The sequence below is a fragment of the Temnothorax curvispinosus genome, unplaced genomic scaffold (assembly GCF_003070985.1).
Source record: "Temnothorax curvispinosus isolate PA1 unplaced genomic scaffold, ASM307098v1 QBEX01016635.1, whole genome shotgun sequence".
In the NCBI taxonomy this organism is placed as follows: Eukaryota; Metazoa; Arthropoda; class Insecta; order Hymenoptera; family Formicidae; genus Temnothorax; species Temnothorax curvispinosus.
The window spans coordinates 12837-34252 of NW_020226415.1; the positions used below are offsets into that span (position 1 = coordinate 12837).

The window sequence follows — 21416 nt, forward strand, 5'->3', positions numbered from 1 at the left end:
TCTGTCCTGATTGGATATTTTAATAAACGTCGTGATAAACGTTTCGCTAAACATTTTTATTAACATTTTTATTGTTAATGTACATGATTTTAATATAAACTTGTAGCGACCAAAATAATACACAGTATAAGCTTTGTTATAATTATAAAATAGAGCTTATTGATTATTAAGATATTATGTCGACTATTGTTAGAGTAATATAGTCGACGATATTATATCGAAATATAATAGTATAATTTAATATAAATTTCATACATTTGAGCATTAAAAAGTCCCTTAGCTTGTTAGATATAAATAAAAAATATATATTAATATTTCTTAGCGTTATACAATATTTAATGGTCCATTTATTTCCTATCGTTATTATATTCTTACATTCTATAATCGTATTTTGATTATAACAAATAGGTATATCTGTGCAATCTATTCAAGTTTCGAGAAATAATTAGTCAAATTAAAGAATTTCTTTTCTTAAAACGCCAGTTGTTAAATCGAAAAAAAAGTCTTTTACAGGTACCGCATTTATCGGAGAAACGTAAGTGTTTTATAATATGAAGATACATAATATCATTCACGAGAAAATAATAAATAATTCATTTTTGAGTTAATCTTTTATTAAATATGACAAACATATGCACATTTTTTTATATTTTTATGAATATTTCTTATTCATTTATTTTATGATATGGTATATTACGTAATTGTTTTTTATTCGTCATCTTTTTTTGGATCAAACGTATCGATTGATACGTTCAACGTCAATCTTCATTTTTCTTCTTTACGACAATGTGATATAGATAAGACTTGTGTAAATAAAAATGGTGGACTGATGTACCGCAACATACCATATCATACTACTCTGAATTCTTGATTCCGCGGTTAGCGGAACCGCGAGCAGCACGCCCGAGATACGTTTCTGAAATTTAAGGTCCGGTTGCGGCGTCAAGTGTCAACGGTGTAGAATGCATATCATAAGCGCGAATGAAATTGGAGCATGCTGCGGTGCAGCATCCCACGCGTTATTGTCTCTGCCTTTCACCGTACATTCAATTAGCGAGTTCGACCTACGTACATCTCTCTCTTTTCGTTGTCAAATTGCACTTCTGAAAACACTACAGAGAGACGGTTATATACGTCTGTAAATTGTAAATTGATAATTGCACAAATTTGAATTATTTGTGTCATGCTATAATTATGTGTTATGTAAATGTGTTATGTAAATCTGCATAAGTTTTATTGACACTTTTCTTCAAAATATATTAAAATAGATATTTGAAACGGAGATAAATTGTTCTGCGATTATTAAATATATGAGTATATTATTTTATTATTAATTTATATTTAATTAAATCATTAGAAAATTATTGTACAGTTTCATTTACCTGGGGCTGATTTCTACAGTGTGGAGACTACTTGCACTTAAAAAATTTTATGTATGTGAAAAATGTTTTCGTATCATGAATATGTTTTTGAAAGACAATTCTGCATGAATTTCTTTTCTTTTTTTTTTTATAGAAAAGTCGCAGTACTTTAACAAGTTAGGACAACGGCTCTGTGAAGGCAGGGACCTTGACAACCTTCCCGAAGTCCCGGCCACAGGACCGACCTGATCCTGGTCCCGTGCGGATTCGGCGAGGCGTGATGCCTCACGTGTATCTCTCGGCGAAACTCCAGACTTTGCGCCGCATCGAGCACCAACGGCGTGGAACGTGCCAGGCACGCCCAGGCCAAAGTGGAGCACGCGGTGGCGTAATTCTTGACCTCGGCGCAGCCACGCAGACACGGAAAGTCGTACAGTGTCCTCTCCAACTGGTTGACCACCTGCTCGGCGACCTCGCGGGAACCGGTTTGCGCCCCGGAAGTGGCCAGCTGTCGCTTTATGCATTCATCGAGCTCTGGAGTCGCCGCCGCCGTCTGGGCCGCGGTCGCGCCGTTCAGGATTTTCAAGGCTTCCAGGCGCCTCGACGTCTGGACCATGCCGGCTAGACGCCACGAGAGCTGCAAAGGTCAAGACATGCCGGTTAACGGACGCCGCAATTGGTAAGCCCTTTAATTCTGTTCTAAAATATGCATGTCGCTAGATAATTGCGCGTGCAAATTACGCACGTCTTCTCGACGAGACACTGCAAATCTCTTCTGTGGTTTATTAAGATATTTAAGATGAATAGAACAGAATGCGGAAGGAGTTGGGCACGTTTTGTGTGCGACCCTTTCAATATGCAGCACGATTATCATGAACGGATGTTAGGTATTATAGAGATTAGAGTTGCAGCAGGTTTTAGAACACGTCCGCTGATTCATGATTAACGTCGACACATAATATATACGTTCCACGTTGAGATCGTTGTGCAAACGATTAAATAATTTCTTTGTGCAAAAATTTTATGATACTTATGACATCGAATTAAGAAAACTATATTTGATAAACATTACTTTGCAAAGTTGTGGCTATCATTAAAAACTGTATCTTCTACATCTTATCGAGTAAATCATAATTATACTTTTATTAGATGCTTGATAATTTTCACAAGATTTATAACAACTTTTTATTCTTTACCATATTTTAAAAATGTGGCAACAGTGTCGCAAAACCTAAAATGTTGAGAAGTATTCACTAAAAGTCGAGTTCTATTCTGAGTTATTAATCTTTGCTTGTGCTAAATAATCGCAATAATCATACTCGTTCACATATTTAATGTAATTTCAAACACGATGACAATTTCTTTTAATTTCTCTGCATTTACGAGATATATTTGTATTATATATTTGTCCGAAAATTGATGTTATGTGCAAAATTTTTAACATATTTATATTCAAATTGCTCGAATTGTTGGTAGCAATTTTTGTACTTTATTAAAAATTGTTACTAACACATTTTACTGCTGACAGTATATGTCGATCGTAATCTGTGAAAATCGGAGCAGCGTTGAAGTTATTGTTATAAAAATACCGGTTGCTTTAATTTGATGGCACGCGAGCGTGTTTCTTCTACGTTTTTCCGGTTATCGCGTAATTGCGACGACATTCCGTAGAATCACATGACACGAAAGAATCCTCTTTGCCATCGGGTTTACAGTGATAATTTACGAGCATTGTTGATGAATTACCGCTTTTAACAACGGCTCGTTTTAAACGGCTAACTGTTTATCCGGTACCGTTACAAGCATACAAACGTTCGCGTTTGCTATATTACAACTCGTGCATTTTTTACTTACAAGATGAATTTTTGAAGAGAAACTAGCTAGACTTTAATTGGTATGTTACTAGGAGCACAATGCGGTCTAACTTCTCCATTCGTTTGTATAACTCAGTATTCTCTGCTGCTTAAAAGAAATCGATATTGTCCGAGTTGATTCACGAGGAGTTTGAAAACCTCGACTTTAAAAACTTTTGACGCAAACATTCTTCTGATTAAAACATTAAAATTACAACGTAACGAAAACTTGTAACAATATCCTGATTAAATCATGCCCTAATATTTCATTACATTTGAATCGATAATGTAGAAATATTATATTATCGGTAATTTATTTCAAAAAGATTTATATTTCAGGATCGCAATTATTTTATCCAATTTAATATAAATCGAGAGCTATATAAATACGTATTATTATAAAAACTTTGAAAATGATATCAATTGTCAATTATCATGAAGGAGCATTCAAGTTATTGTTATAGTTACAGATTTATGATAACTTTTGGTCGATATTAAATATTAACATCAAGAATGCCGAAAGTTAGAGAACTGCTGATATATACACGAAATTCCACGAGATTGAGTTAGAACTTAGTTAGACTTTGACTGCTCTGCGTGACGGCCGGCTGAATGTAGCGTGGGGCTTCAGTCCATACCGCAGCATTAAATTGAATTGTAATCGGTTGCTGAAGCTGTTATTTGTGTAAGCAGCGACGTGAGGAATTGCAGTCTCTAACAGACGATTATCTCTCTAACAAATTCTCTCATCTCATTTACAGTCGAGAGGAGTAGTATTTCTGGGACACTCTGTACAGTGGGCGTGGGTGTGTAAGAAAGAGCGAAAAAACGTCTTCATTAGAAAAAAAACGCCTTACAATATCTATTTTATCGCATATGCTTCTCGCGTATTCGTGTGTGAAAGCCATCTTTCCGCTATGCAACATATTAGCCGCGAGGCGATAGGCTGTCAGCTGTATATAGATACACCTTGCTCTATCACATTCGCAATTGTATCAAGAAAGCAACGCAAATAATATTTTGAATATCAGTTGGTTGTATTTTGCAGAATTCGATTAATTGATACATTGAACGTTGAGAAAACTTAAAACAATTTAACTGAATAGTTAACAGTTATATCATTAATTCGTCAGCATTTATAGGATCTTAAATTTTCTACAAAATGATTATTATGTGAAACGACATGAAAAATATTTTTTTCAAACACATGTCGGTATTTGTCTTTAATCGAAAAAGTAATTTATCGTTAAAGAAATTATTTATATTCATAAATTATTTCTTATGTCTCCACATTTTTATCAATTCTAAGTTAATCTCGTAGAATTGAGTCGTTGGTGATAAGAAAAATAACGCTTATGAAAAGATATATCTGATGAAAAATATACTTGGCGCGAGACTGTATCTCTTGATCTTGTAATAGTGTAGAATACTTATACATATGAAATATCGTTTATACATATAGGAGGAATATTCCCTATTCGAAATTCATTTTAATATTAACTCTCGCGCATACAAAGTTTAATATTATAAGTGTTCTGTACTTTCAAGATTCTTGATATTGATATCAGCAAAAGTTACCATAGATAAATTAATTAGTATTAACTTAAAATGATTTAAATGTTTATCCGTGGACAATTTCAAGTCGATATCTACAAATTAACACAGCTGATATTGTAACTAATCTTGTTTTAAGAAAGTATCATGACTTATCAGCACTGACACACGGTCGCCACGTTCTATCTACAAACACATTCAAGGTACATGTGAGGATGAAAGCTTCCTCGTAAAAGAAAATAAAAATGCACGAGGCAAATAGTAGTGAGGAAGTGCCTCCGCCGTGCTTATTTTACCGGAAAATCTGTGCGCGAAACTAGATAGCGACGGAAATACCGGCGGAAAAGCAAGTTAGATATCTCGTCTGCATTATTTAAGAAAGTGGTTGCCTTTCGTACTTTATTTGATACGACAGTAAGCGGCGAAGAAGCTTTCTTTAAAGGACATTTTACTGGATTTCGGGTCTTTGAAATGTCGATCAGTGGCTGCCAATATTTTGTTCGTCCTTCAATGCTTTATCCTGTCTTGGGGATATTTGCATGAGAGGTAAAAAGTTGCGAAAAAGTTTATACATATACATTAAGCTATTTCAGGCTTATAATTAGTATAAATCGTATCGTCGATATAAATCCACTGTATATTCACAATGGAATTAGTTGCCAGTTGCTTGTTTGAAAACGACGCGTGTTGGATTCGTGGCTTGGCCACCAGTTCCTGACATCGTCGTCGAAATCACACGCGGTAACACTTCTCGGGGAAAATATGTATTTTGCGAATCGTCGGGTTATCGACCAAGTGACAGCAGTCCATTCTACAAGGTGACATAAACGCGCGCGCGTGAGGTATCGAGGAGGAATAGTCCGTGTTAGCGCGTGTGTGTCGCTTTCTTCGTGGATATTTATTTTAGTTCATCGATTTCTCAGATATCCGTGTGAAAGGCACCTGTATGTATCCGTGTAAATATGCAAAGTACCTAATAGCCTCAGGCTGACGGACTAGGCGTCTCTCTCTCTTTCTCCGTCGCTTGCCGAGTATGCTCTATCGCAAAAGTGTGCTTCCCCTTCGGCTCCCCTCTTTCGCACCACCCGATCATCATCTCTTCGCTCTTTTCCTCCCCGGCGGCTTTGACGTTAATGGTCCATCGATCGGGCGGGAGACAGGTGCGTGGTGGTAGTAAAAATAATCTTGCAGCATACTTATATATACAAAAACTGTCGATCCTCTGCTCGAAATTCATTTTAAGATTAACTCCCGCGTATAAAAAGTTATCTCTCGCACTCTCGTTCACGGCTATCCTTTTTTTCTCCCCATTGCGTTTCACTTTCCACTTACAAATAAAAAGAAATATTAAAAGCCAATACGCTGGAAATGGAGTTTGCACGTACTGTTTTGCAAAACACCCATTTTGTTTTAAATAATGGAATTTCCTCCGAAAACACGCGCAATTTTAAAGCACACTCCGTTCGCACTTTGCATTTTGCTGCTAATTAAGAGTTTTGTGTTTTTATGCGGATTAATATTTCGCGAAGGCATACCGACTTTTTCCCGTTTACACTGCAATTACTTTCATTACGCGATCATAAAATACAGTCTGTATATAAAGTGCAGTTATTAACGCAAGAAAAATTCGTTTAATTAAAAAACATCAAGAATTAATATTAATAATCGCGTACACCCCCCTTTGAATAATTAATTTAAATTTTGTACGTATTTGCGATGTAATAGCCGCTTTTAAAATTTTAAAAAGTATGTCGTACGAGAGGTCGGTAATTTTTTGCTCAAAGACTCCGTTGATCATAAAATGGAGTTTTCCGCTATAATGAAATTATTTGGATCAACGAGACGACACGGCGCGGACGCGAAATGGGTCGCTTTACGCTTCATCTACAATGAAGAATTTACTTTGTAAATACCGGTTTAAAGTAGTAGATAAAAGAAATTTATCACTTCTTTACACAGTGTGAGATCCGAAGATCTATAGATTTTTAGATGTAATATTGCGCGTCGCTATTCTATTGATTCTATCGTGCGTCCTGTATTCTCACTCTTTTAAATCGCACTTGTCATGACCTGAAATTGAACGAATTTTTTCTTTTTTGTGTATTCTCTACTTTCGAAAAAAATGCACAGAATCATATTTTATACGCACTTCACGTTTCTATTCCTTCGCACGTAATTAGTCTTGATCAGTTTGATAGAGAAAAAGAGAAAGAGAGCGATTTCTCTTCGTCAGAGCAAGCGAAGCATCAACAGTCTGAATTGCGAGCAACTGAAAATAGAGGAGCTTCTGTAAATTAAATTTCAGGGGTAGATAAGCAGGATCTCATTATCTGCTTGACTTCGCGCAAACTTTAATTAAAAAAAAGTTTGATATTATAAACTTATCTATCGAAATTTAATATTTAAACGTTGTGGAAAACGACAACTTTCCATTGAGTTGTTGCCAGGGGGGAAGATATTGACTGCGGATAACATACATATTGCTCGCGGAATATTTTCGACGAAAAGGAAACACGGTAGTAGATCCGGTATGGTATAGTAGCCTTTAAAGCGTGATTACAGCACGTGTAAACACGGAGCGCGCGCTTGCACACGGAGTGCATGCAGGCCTCGGTGTCCTCGTTGGCACCCGGCTTTCATGTTATCTGACGTGAGAGTGCAAGTGGAGAACAAGTGTTTGTCGACATACCGCAACACTCTCGGCCGAGTGTGTGCGTTCCCATTAGATTTCGTCGACTCTCTGTCTTCCTCACGACACACAACCGCGACTTTTTCGATGCTGGCGGAACATTGAAATTGATCGTGGACGCGCGTGAAAGGTTTACGATTTATCTGTTTCGTCGCGTCTGATTGAGATGTATCCCAGGTACGGTATATTGAAAGCATCAAACTCTACTCTTTTACATACGCACATCACTGTAAATCCAAGTGTATTATTTTAGTTGAAATTTTTCTTACACATTCCTTACCATTTTAAATCGTCATTTAACACGATTGAACGTATTAACTTTTAATTTAATCTGATTAAATATGGTAAATAACGTAATTTAACACACAAGAAATGTGTAAAAAGAGTTTCAGTCAAAAATAATACACTTGGATTTGCAGTAATGGGAAAGTCTAAATCCTAATTTTGCCAACATATTTTTTAGAGACATATGTTATGTCTTATTGTATATTACTAGTGATAAATGATCAAGCTGATGTGATGTCGTTAGCTTTCAATGTCGCGACAGCACGACATTCAGTTTCCATAGCGATTTGCGAAGTAACAGTCAATGTCGTGATACTCGTGATGCAATGTCACGCGAAAATGAGCTTGGCGAGCTTATACGATAGTTCATAGTACGATCATCCTTGTTGACACGCGATACTAATGCGACTTTATTTTTAGAAACGTGTTTATATTTGGAGTAACAGAATCTGAAAGGAGCAATACGCTGCTGGTGTGATTAAAAAAGTTGAAAAATGTTATCCAATTTTCAATATCTGCTTTCGAATAAAAATATTCATGTCAGCTTGATTGCGTAATTCAATTAATACAGATGAGTTTTTAAATTATCAAAATTAACGCATCGACGCATGCGTGTGTAATATATTAAAAAAGATTTGTATAAAACAATTATATTACGCATATGAGAAACATTTTTCGGGATATACATTAAATAGCTTAATCTCTCACTCGATGTAATTACGGTGTAACAGATTTCGCTGTGAGTTGGGGTGTAATCCAATATCTCGCTGCATGTTCTAAAACCTTTGACATGAACTGCGTTTGCTCTTGACAACGTATATACAATTCTTGTAAGCTTATCTAGGTTCGTGTGCACGTATGTATCAGCTTAATTATGTATGCATTACACTAATAGCTCATTTTTTAGATGACTTTCGTGGATTTTTATCGTATCATCGTCTCTCGAATTTATTTCTCATTTATTATACAAACGAGATTCGCACACACTCCGGCTTCAATATGCAATTGCAGTATAAAACTGGTATACGAGGATGCAAATGTGTTTACAGTGTACATTAAACAAATAGCTTTATAGTTTATTTTTCTAAAATAAACGGTGAACATTTATAATATTTTTCCGAGAATTAAATTACATCTATTGATTTAAACGAAAGGATCTTTTATTTATATTACATTACGAAATAATTGAAATTTGTTTATTTTGGCGCTTATTGATTTACGTGTGAAGCAATATGCTGGAATAATTAATTGTACGTTTATAGGAACAGAAGAATCGAAATGGCTTCCTATATCGTATGTTTGTAGTAATTAAAAAAAAATAGAAAATTATATATAACGAATCATTAGTTGTTTGTAGGAATCACGCTACGTAAAAAAAATGTGCTTATTTTTATTGCAATATACCTAACATTTCTTTTCACGTTGGAGAGAAAAAGAGAAAAGATGAACCGTGCAAGAAGTTCAGCTAAAACGAACAGGCCTATTGAAAACTTAGGTATGTTATGATTGTTATTACTATCTCGTATAGTATCAATCGCATTTTTATTAGCGTAAACACGTGTTTGCCAAAATGTTAATTAGATTGCAATCAAAATAAGCAAATTTCTTTTACGTAGCGTGATTCCTACAAATTTAATTAATTAATTAATTAATTATTCATATGATCGTGTATTAACGAAATCAAACAGATACAGGTAGTCGTCGATTAATTGGTCCTGTGTTATTGAAAATTACGCAATTCAAGATTCCAGATACATACGCAATAGGGCAGTTCCAAGAAATTATTTAAAAAAACTTTTAAAAAACAACAAAGCTCTATCCCCGCATCTACGTATGTGGGTATATTTTTTTTATTGAGTGAACGTGTTATTCCAACTTTGTGTAACTCAAGGACCGTGTTATTCAAGAGTTGTCAATTTTTTACCATGCTATTCGAGACTCCGTGCAATTCAAATACCGTTGTTATTCGAGGGCCATCTGTATTAGCCTAAACTAGACTACAATATTAAGTATATTTACTGGAAAACTTTTTATTCGTATTTTATTAATACAGGCGCGAAACGGGACAGTGACGTATTGTGCAACCGGTGAATATACGTACAATTTCGTGCCTGCACGTGGCTAATTCGTACACGTTTCTGCGGATGATTGAGTGCTATTCATATAATAATTCGCGGCCGCATCGTTGCGCCTTTTGTCGGCCACTTTCATATGACGAAAGTCACGTTAAATTGATCGACGAGAAAAAGTAGGATTTCCGCTGGTCTAGTATGACTTCTCATTTTGCGATTTATGTATATAATACTATATGTCGAACATCGCTGATTAATTTATCATATAATTTAAATTTATCTTTTACTTAAAACATTTTTGATTAAATATTTGATTTATATTGATATATTTTATTTTTTGTTAATATTAAAGTTAGAATATTATTCAAAAGAAATAGGACCATGAGATTTCAAGTACGATTAAAAAGTAGTTATTCAGTTGACAAGTAATATCGCAGTTTTTAGCGAAAAGAGAAGCACCTTTTGGTTCCATTTACAATTACTCGACTTAAAATGAGACTCACCACCACCACCGAGTAGAGAATCTTCGCTTTTAAATCAGGAGCGTCCTTGAGGGACTCCAGGGCGTCCAGGGCATCCAGGGTATGCAAGTTGGCCTGGGCGTAGAGTGCGCCGTACCTCTCGGCGAGCTGTTCCACTGTGATACTCGTCGAGGTTAAATCCGAGCAATTTTCCTCCACGCTGAGTACCTCGCAGTTACTACCCGTTACAACCGGCTCCGGAGTCGGGCTACAACTCTCGTCCGTGTGGTAGCCAGCGCTGCTGGACTCCTCCTCGTAGTCATCGCCGAGATTTTCGTCCAAATGGAAAACCTGCACGGGAGAACGCGTGATATAGCACAGGCTTTAGACGCACAAGTGCTTGGTTATAAAACACTGTCTTTTCGTCTGCAGAGAGTTTTATACATTTTTGAATATTCATTTTTTGAATATTCATTTTTATATCTGAATATTTATTTCCTTTGCAACGAGTATCTCTATTGACTAGAGATACTCATCTAAAGATTGACTAGGGATAAACACCTGACTTGACTATGCTTTAATTTTTTAGGGCATGTTTCCTTTCTTTCTATCTTTAAAATATTAACTTGATGGATTCGTTGTAATTTTAAATTTTGCACTGGTTTTATATTATAATTCGTAAAACTTTGAAGAACTTTCTTATCTTTTAAATTATTATATATGCTAAAACAGTGTTTCTGTGGGCATGGAAAGTAAAAATAAAATCAGGGAACTTGAAAATTAGCGAATATCGGAATAGGCTGAGATAACTGCGGAAAAATGTTAGAATTTATCTTGCTTATGACAAATGAAACAAAAATTATTTAGCTGATATTATTTATTTGTCAATCAATTTTTTATTATATTTTGAATTTATAAAAAAACATTGAAAAAGATAACGTTTTGCTTTCACGCAAATTACGTTACATTATCGCGTGAAAGACTAGAGTACTATTACTACTATTATCATACTAAAGCAATCGAGTGGATGTACTATGGAGAAACTTATACTAATCGTAGCAACCACTCTTTGATCCACTCGTTTTCGATTGGGATTTGCAGTCGACTCCGAGCTTCCAATTAAAATGCACTCAATGGAAAGCAATTAACGCGTTTTGGCATGCCGCGACCGATTTTCCAATTCAATTCTGTTATATAACAATCTAGGTGCCACTATTTCCACTCTTTTTACTACTCCCCATTATTGCCGTCCGCAAATGAGAGTAAATAAGATAATTATTCGCGTATTTTTGTTTCCAATTTGACGAGATAGTAATGCAATCGTGAGAGCACCGCCGTGCGCATTCATTATCGAGAATCCGTTTAAACACCTGACGACAGCAGGATTCGCCGCATTTCCAACCGAAATCTCGCTAAATTTCGTGAAAGGGTGAACGTTGTGCGTTTCGCTGGAAACATTTTAGACACCGTTTCACCGAATATCGTCCTCGATCGAGCTGGACGTGATTATTTTCGTCATCAAAGCGTCGTCCTTCCATTCTTGTCTCACTCAAAAAGAGGGAAGACAAAGGTAATGTGTGTGCAAACTAATTTCGCCGTTCGTATTGCCCGGCGAAATAGAGAGATTGCTATTCCCGTAGGCGGACTTGTTACGCCGCGACGCGTCACGTAAATAGCACTGGTCGCGATCGGGATGTTGTGTTTTGCGTTTTTTCAAAACGCCGCTGAAAACCCTGGGCGTATCAGCCAGCAACACGACGCAGGATTTAATTTGCAATCTTTATTGCGCCGCGAAGCTCCGCGCGGCGACGCAACGGACGCGGCAGGCAGCCGGACGCCGAACGCCGGACGCGTGAAATATTTATCACGTGTGTGCGTCGTCGTTCCCAACGGCGATAATTTATGACTTGGCACTAATATATATATGCGCGATATTAATCATAACGCCCGTATTAACGCTTCGCGTACATTAATACGTCGCGCACGCGCGCGCTCGAAAACATGTCTCTCATGAATGTTGTATATATTGACTTTGCGATAAATTCGACGAGAAAATATTACTCGAAACTCCGTAATCGCGTCCTCAATCGTAAATTATATAGAAAGAAAACATGCGAATTATGGAATTTGCAATAAATCGCATTGCCCATAGCGCGCGCTCATTTTTTGCACTCGATTAAAAAATATAACTTTTATTTGATTCGCAATAATGGGCAGGTTATTACGTACGTTATTATTAACGAAACGCATGTGCGAGCGCATGCGTAGACCATTTAATATGCCGTATAATAATATTTTATTCCGACTCAAGTTTCGAAGCGATGACGTTCGCGTATCAAATATGCGCTATATGTGCTTATATATGTGCTATATCCATTAATGGAAATAATTTATGCACAGTTTCTGCTCGCTCGAGTTTAAACTCGGTGTGTTTAAACACAGATCTCACGTACGTTGTCATATTCGTTTTAATTTGTACCCTATCCAGGTTGACAATCCCGCCTCGTTTATTTGTTAATTCGCGTGCAATTTATTTCGACGATTGATATTGAGTTGCTTGCGCGTTTACGGTGCCATATGCCACTGTCAGCTTAGTCGGGAGGAATCGAATGTAAGCAGGTACAGGAATAAACTCGTGTAATTTAGGTCCGCCGTAGGGGCTCTTATGGGATTCCACAGTGGTTACATATGGCGCCTTTGACATCGTCCGTGGCTTCGTCTTGGACGCGTCAGCTGCCGGAGTCGCAAGTCGCAAGCCGCAATCTCGCGGGAATCGTAGCAGTTGCACGTGTTGTTGTCGTATGTTTCGGGGTCATTTTCTCGCGCCTGACGGCGCAGATTCTTTGCCATTCTTATTGTTACGACCGACCATGCGGGCTTCTCACGGAGCTCGAAAAATGAATCGCCGCGATCGTATACGACGCACCCATTGTTCTAGTAGTCCGCCGTTTCTGTGTTAAACTCTTTCACGCTTTTTTTTACGCTTGAGACGGTCGCCGCGAATTGTTTCATGGGTATAGATATAATAGGTGAAGACAGCTCTCTTACGCGAGTATTATTGGGATAGCAAGCTTGAAGCGTTATTTCTTCATCTATCTGAAGTCGAATTTGTTCTACAAATATCATTTTATTATCCAAGTTAATCTCTAAAATTGAGCGCAACTTTATTTGATCTTTTTCACAAAATGCGGAAGGAAGATAGGAATGTTCTCTTGCGCGTTTCCGAGGATTACATTTTGGGAATGTTCGGATGGAAACGTTTTTATAATCCCTACCTGCGGATTATCTTCGCTCATGAGCTGTAGGGCGAGCGCGCAGCCCCGCGAAAACTGCAACAGTCTGGCGGCGAGAGCCGGATTCTTCGCATTCGTCGATCCGGACGTCGATTTCCTCAAGGCCGTCCATTGCCGGAGCGCCTCCTTATCTTGCTCGACCCGGTGCTTCAGCTCCGCTAGTAGATTCTCCAGGCTACACGGCCCGCCCGCTTTCTCCAAGGTGTTCAACAGGCTTTGATTATCGATCAGCCGCTGCTGGATCTCGCTGTACTTCAGGGAAAGCTGCCGCTGATGCGAAGCCGCCTGTACACCTTGATCCGCTACAAAAGCGTAAGAAAAGATCAGAGCTTCTCTCTCTATCTCTAGCTGTCTCTCTCTCTCTCTCTTTTTCTCGTCGGTCGTTATTATTATTTTTTATTATTAGAGCGGAACCGATGATGGCGCGAGGCGATTATTACTGCATCCACCGTCGTCTTTTTACAGTGCCTCGGGCTACGTAGATAGCCGGCCCGATATCCGGCATGAACAGCGAAATCACGGAGTATCTGACATCATAACTAAATATGCCATACTTTCCTTTATATAATGAGACAAAATTAAATTATGCGGCATATCCGCACTCTCGCGCACGAGGTACAAATTGCGACAGGTTCACGCTCCAATAAGTTATAGTTCGGACGACAGTCTATGCCCATTATATCATAATATGCGAATATACCTTTCTTTATTTAATCGATAAAGCCGTGAAATAATTTCTATCTCCTAGTAAAAGACATTAATTTTATTTAACATTTAACATATAATTAAATTGTTGCTAAATTAAATTATAAATTAAATTTACATGATGCAGAGATTAGAGATTACTAATAACATGAAATTGATTAAAAACAGCTTTAATATAATTAAAATAGTTTTATCAAAGCAATTAAAAGCTATAATGGTTAAAGAAAGGAATCAATCGGTTGCAAAAATATATGTTTAAAACTAGGATTTAAAAGGATATAAAAGTTGACTATTAAAAAAGAATAGTTGCTGATATCTTGGACTTATTTTCACGGGATGATACCGTGAAAGTAACATTTCTCTAGACATTTATCAATATTTATGCGGTGTCGCTTATCTTTCTACGCATGCACACTTCTTTCGTCTTTAGCACCTTTCTCTACGGAAACGTCCCAGTGATGACGCGTCTCAGATTGCGCGTCGTGGGAAGCTATCCACGAACGAGAGAAGTGTGCAGTCCCCTATGTAAATGTAAATGGCTTAACACGCGCCCGACATTAGTCCATTTGCATTTGTAAACGTAATATGGCGTTCGTGGCTCCGTTAAAATCCAATGCTTCACGGTTCCGCGGAGCTCCAAATATACAGGCAGCGCGACGAAACGACCGCACAACTTTATTCCGATGGAGTTAGCGATGCACGCTAATCTCATTGCGCATCAGCCGATGATAATCATGTGCTTCAATGTATCGCCGTGATGGTTGTAATGCCAAATCTTATTATGGAAATTTAAGCAAATTTGCGAAAAAAAAAAACAGCATATAATCGCAAAATATTGCTTTGCTAATTGCTTGCCAGCGATAATTAATACTCATTTTTCGAATAATTAAACATATAATTGAAGAATACATGGTTACCATCTATCTTTATCGCTATTGATTAATGTGCCGGTTGTCGCATAAAACTGGATATGATTTATGATTATGACTGTTAGATTATTCATACCGTCACGAAAATTGAGTAATATTGTGACTTTAATTTGAAGCTTTTGGACAATGGTCTGAACATCTATAAATGTAAAAATACGAGTTTATAGAAACATTATTATTATCGATTCACAGCGCGATAATGTTTGAGCGATAATGTTTGATGACATTAACGCGAGCTTTATTAACGACAATTGAAATGATGTACCTTTATTGGTCCCAGCGTGTTTGCCGAAATTCTCGATCTTGTGCAACGCCAATTTGTACGCTTCCATTCGTGTCTCGAGTTCCTCTTTCAGTGCCATCGGCAATGGTACTAAATTCGGTGTAACGGAATTCTCGGAGATATTTGTCTGCGAGGAAGGCACCAGTCCGTGCTTGCCGAGTCCTTCTACAGCTCTCTCTAGGGCACGTTTCCTCGATAACAGCGCGTTCTTCGTGTTGGGCGATAATCTGTTCAATGACACGAGAAGTTTACACCAGATTCGCGGTCGGAAGTGATCTTGACTGGTCGATATCAGGTGCACTATCCTCCAGAGGACCTGCTCGATCCGCAGGATCTTCGTGTCGCTGACGTTTAGTTCCACCAATCGGGAATAGAGCGCCTCCAGCAAGGTGAGGCTGTGCGGTAGAGTTTCGATCAACAGGTCCACCGGAATATCCGGCAATGCAGTCTTTAAGGTGTAATGCGGCAGCTTCATTAGGAACCCGGCTGCTTCCCTATACTGTCTGCCCTCATACAATCTTAGCAGTCTGAAAGAAAGGATGTAGTTGTCGTGTTATCCTGTTTGTGGTAGCGTGTCGGTAGAATTTCGGTAACATTTTAGAACAGTGTCAGGAAAGTAAAATGAATCAAGCGTTAACTGTAAGATAACGTGAACTAATTAATCTCATTTATTTGCTAGCTAGATATACGAAAGTAATGTTTATTCATGACAACGAAGACACGATAATTGGCATAAAATATATTGTACGATATTTATAGCAGCGAGAGGTTTTTATACACTTGAACTTTTGATTATTGTGTTATGCTGTTTATGTTAGACATGATTTTCCTGTCAGATAAGCAATATACGGAATCAGGCAAATACACAATCCCATCAAATGTGATGAAAATATAAAAAATTATTGTCGTCAAATGTCTTATAAAATGGTTTGCTTTGGAAACACAATAAAGCTACATATTTATAATTGTGTAACATGGATGGTGCTGCTAAAAGAGATTTGTGGAAATATCGGATGATCGATTATAGTTTGAATTTATAATTATTTGTAATGACTATATAATTCAACTTTAATCAGAAATATATATAAATCTCACGTGCGATTAATGTCCTATTATGTATATCTGATATTTTATTTTGTGAACTGTAATGGGATGCAACTGAAAGGCGAGAATATATAATTTTATATTCTGTTCTATAATCCGATTATACAATTGAATTAAAATCCGAGTAAAATCAGGAAATAAAAATATAAGTCACGATACTTCACGTATTAAATTGAAATTACAGCGACCGTTATTTGTAAATATTAATGCGCATTTAAAAACTATAAAAAGGCAGATTACTGTAAAACGCTTTGATCCAGCCGATTGAATGCGCATGAAGCAAACTTATAAATTTTATTAGATGAAAGTAGATAAAGTTTCACCTAATCACGATTAATAAATATTGTAATAAATATTTTATTGTGCGATACACACGTGATTATGGATTAATGAAACGTAAGGCTATACTGTCGGCACTAATTATCTAGCTCGCTAAGTCTCGCACAAGCACAGCGATCAATCGGTAATGGTGAATTACCGTTATTAAGAAATTGCATCGCGTTTAATTTATCTTACCTCGTAGACAAATAGTTCCGCTGGCGATTTATTACCGCGTGAATTACTGCTATTAGGAAACGGCGTTAAGCAGATTTATCGTGCCGCTTACATCTCTATTTCTGTTATTATTCGAGTAATTTTCATCGTTGCTTTTTGCACTATGGTTTTCATGTGCGTGCTATATTTGTGATCGATCGTCTTTACGTAATTAATTGTCACGCTGATTCCTCTCTCGATACTCCATTAGCGCGTGACGCGTATAGCGGGATTAAATAAACCTATTACACGTCGCGACTCTCTGTCTGACGGATATGATGGTAATTATCTCTGATTCTTGGTTCGGGGAGAGAGGGCACAATGCAATTCGATGCTAGTTACATGCAGACAGCGGGGCGTCACGATCTCACGTCGACGTTAATCAAAATGTAATTATAAACCGTATTATTGCCTCATGGAATCCTTTATTACGATTCTTCTCGTAAATATGATGTATAAAAGCACTGTACTCCGTAGCACTGTAATCGCAGCGCGCGTTATTTATTCTTAATTAGCGGGTTCAGTATGTTCATTATACAAGATGACACATCTAGAACGTAACGACACTGTGAACGTATAAAAAATATATGCGTATCGCATAAAGATCTTTGAAAGACATATTCTTATTCAGGAAACGTGTAATTAAAACTGAGTCAGAAACGCGACAAGTCTTTAACACAGCAATTCTCAAACCCGTCCTCTTATTGTGATGCCATTTTTATACAAACAAAATTTTGAAGCTTTAATAGCACTTATATGCTCATTTCCTATAAATTTCTTTCTACCGAATTTTACTTTCTAGTTTTTACAAGATTACGCGAATACCTACTATCACTTTTTCAGGTAATAACATACACGATTTTTGCAGGGTTTGAGGATCGCTGCTTCGAAACACCAAGATTCAATAGATTTGAGCAATTTAATAACTTCCGCAAGATATGGTCCACGTACCTTCTTAATGCCATCCGCGGATTCGAGCCCTCATCCTCCGGGATGCCGATATGACCGACCTGGAACTGCGTTCCGGGACCCCATACCAGCCTCTGTATCGTATTTCTGGGTCGCTCCGGCCTGATCCTCTCGCAGGAATTGATGCCTGGGGGTGGTACACTTTGCCTGCTCATCTTCGCGCCCACTTCGCCGCCTTACTTTCCTAACGCTTTTATCTCCCTTCGACGTAGGCGCCGAACTCTTTATTTATTTATTCCTTTCGTGGGACCGGGGGTTAAAATGCTACTTGAGAATCACCTTTACGACGGTCCCTCCGTCTCCGGGACGCACCATCCACTTTTCAAGTCGGCTTTTCTTCTACCTCCGCTTCGTAACTTTCACGGTCCTTTCTCTCTGTCCTCGATGCGATCTTTGACCTATCAGCCACGCGTTTTCGCGAACCTTGGCTCGGCGTCCCACCTTCCGCGTATTTTCTCGCAAATTGATACTTTTCACGATGTATTCGAAGGCGAATCTATCGAAATGATGTCTCTTTTTGTCAATTTACTTGCGTATGCCTTAGCTGCCTTTAGACCTTCGTCAGTCAAATCGATTTCGAATACTCTACGATGAGCGTTTCTTCAAATAGAAATTATCTTTAAAATTACTACCTACAAAAGTCTTTCACGTGTATGAGTGACGTCAATTAATTGAATTAATGGTTCTGGTTAGAATTTCAACCACATATCTTTCTTTTTCAGATTTATTTATTGAGAGAGTGATTTCTAAGATTATTTGTTTGTTTGCACACACACTGTGAGAACAGGTTCTTCGATTGCATGCTGCGTGGTCAATTTCTCCTAAGTAAACGAGCATAATTTCTCCTGTAATACTATTCTTGTTTGAATCAACATCTTCGTTTCTACGTCAATGTTATTCCTTGATTGCGCGCGTTCTACTCTCATGCCCTACACGTTAAATTGATTAGCAAGCGTTTAATTAATTTAGCTTTCTCGTTCTTGAAATTGATCTCTGAAATTACTATAAGTAAAATTTCTCTTGGACACATAGAAATACAACATTTAAATTATTTTATAAAAACAATTTTTTCTTTCCATATTTTGCAACAGGCATATAAATGAGACATTTTCATAATGGTGGAATAATATTTAAAAATTGACTCTTTTTATAATCATATCCATTAGAATGGCGCGTGCTGATTACTCTCGCTCGACCCCACGTTTTTCTTAGCTTTGACTTCACTTTGTTCTTGACGAGGTTAGAGTCTCTTCCTTTCTCTCTCTTTCTCTCTCTCTCTCTCTCTCTCACGATTTTCTGCACGTCTAGTCCCTGGTAGAAAATGTAAGTTGCCTCGAGGCAGACCGGCGTCTAATTTTCTAACCGTTATTCTCCTCCACACGGACCTCTCTTCGCAATTCCGCGTTCAGAAACAGCCGGCAGGAACATTTCACTCTTGATTCGCAGACGCTTTTGCGTTCGTTGAATCTCTCAACCTTGTTTCTTCATTGTTGAATCATGATTTCCGCTCGGTATCGACGCGATACCTCTAAACCGGTCTCATTATCGTCACGCAATTATCTCCGCACACGTTGATCGATCTTTAGAACGATGTCTTTTTTTTTCGTTTTTAACCGTAAGGTGTTTGGAGCCAATTAATTTTTCGGCTTTCTTTTCTTCTTTCTAGCAAATTCCACTTCCTTCTCTCTCGCTCCTTCGGCCCGTCTCTTTCTTACGAATTTCCTTCCGCCTGGTCCTCGAGTACTTAATACGAACTGGCCTACAGCCTCGGGGCTGACCGGCCCACTTCTGCGCGAGTCAAGCTGGACCTGCGAATGGAATTATTCACCGTGAGCCGTGAGCCGTGTCCTTACCCGATACGCTCGGGTGAAATGTTTTTTTACATGTCAGCTTCAATGCAATCCACGTAGGATACATCGAAGAATCTACATAAGTCCTTTTCTTGAAAAATATCAAAACTCTATTATGATAAAATCCTACTATTTATGTAGGACGTCTCAGTATCGAAAAACATCTGATACCTTGACAATTTTTATGTAGCGCATATGTATATTAAGTGATTTGCCCGAAACGAAAGTTTTATTATGTCTATATACTATGTCTATAGTTTAAATGCCCCATTAAATCCTATGCCATGGAAGAAAATTTTAATCGAAAATAATTAAAGTTAAGTAAAGTTAAGTAAAGAAAATAAGATTAAGTTTTATTTTTTGCATACACGAATAAAATTCAATTTACAACTTTTCTATTATTTAATAGAAATATGTTTGAAATATATTTTTATTAAATATATTTATAATTAATTAAGATGTACATAGATAGTCAGACTTGTTCAGAAAAATGTTTACAATGGAATATCAATAGCAAGAGTGATTCAAAGATATTAATGTCCAAAAGTATGCGTCTCCAATTTCTCTAAAAGCGAATGCTATGCATCGTATAAAACAAAAAGATGAAAAGACACAAGTAAAATCAAACAAAAGTTATTACAAATAGAATGGAAATTCAGTTATGACAGCTTTCTTGTATACTTTGTATACATGCGCGTGTCCCAGCGGAATAAAATATTTGTCGATGCGACACTCTAGTGATAGAAATGGAAGTCCCATGCATGATGTATTGGATCTCGGAACTGAGGTGTATAATCTCGCTGGCGCATCAGACGCGAATATCTAGCAATTTTCAGTATACCTTTCGTGGAAATGTATACCTTTTATGACATGATAAAACTCGCAGATGAGAAAAATTGCATGAGAGATTTTTAGAGAAAAAAAGAAAGAAAGAAAGAGAAAGAGAAAGGAATGGAAATATAAAAATGAAGAAGGTATTTGCGATAAATAATTTAGAATAATGTTAAAATTAAGATTTTTGATACAAGAATAATAATTATATATGTATAGTTAGTAATTATATAAAATTATAAAGTAATAAAATTATTGTTATTATTCGTAAAGTAGATTATTAATTCTTTTTACGTGATAAATGTTATCTTTTAAAATATTTCGTTTAAATTTCGAATATATGGATTATAATTGTCGAGTGATTAATGCATAAACCCCACGCTTTTCAATATTTAACACGCGTATTTATAAATCAAGAAAAGATGCGTTTTTTTTTACATTTATTATGCCATAAGGGATAAATTCATTTTATGTTTGCATACGGTAATTCAATTTTTTAATAACTTGTATATTTACATGAAAATTCACCGTTATACATACAGAAATAAATGTTTCATAATTTTTTAATTACTGTAAATTTAATTAAATTTTTTTAGCAACGGTACTGTAATTAATTAATGTATGTTTTATATGTTTAATAAAA

General features: G+C 37.0%; 1 protein-coding gene across 1 annotated transcript; it reads right to left on the reverse strand.

The window, feature by feature from the left end:
- Positions 1-679: 679 nt before the first annotated feature.
- LOC112466875 lies at positions 680-19733 on the reverse strand. The gene is made up of 5 exons (XM_025035216.1): positions 18075-19733; positions 15468-16012; positions 13551-13870; positions 10318-10626; positions 680-1998 (listed from the first exon to the last, which is right to left on the reverse strand). Exons 1-5 carry the CDS (start codon positions 18245-18247, stop codon positions 1531-1533), a joined length of 1815 nt encoding a protein of 604 aa, XP_024890984.1. The 5' UTR covers positions 18248-19733; the 3' UTR covers positions 680-1530.
- Between the last annotated feature and the right edge of the window lie 1683 nt (positions 19734-21416).

Bases quoted from the DNA above. Each gene is read 5' to 3' on its own strand.
- LOC112466875 (XM_025035216.1), bottom strand. From the start codon at position 18,247: ATGAGCAGGCAAAGTGTACCACCCCCAGGCATCAATTCCTGCGAGAGG. The intron at 10,627-13,550 runs GTAGGGATTATA...TCTCCCGTGCAG, and splicing joins TGAGCGAAGATAATCCGCAG to GTTTTCCATTTGGACGAAAA. The intron at 1,999-10,317 runs GTGAGTCTCATT...TGACCTTTGCAG, and splicing joins TTCTCTACTCGGTGGTGGTG to CTCTCGTGGCGTCTAGCCGG.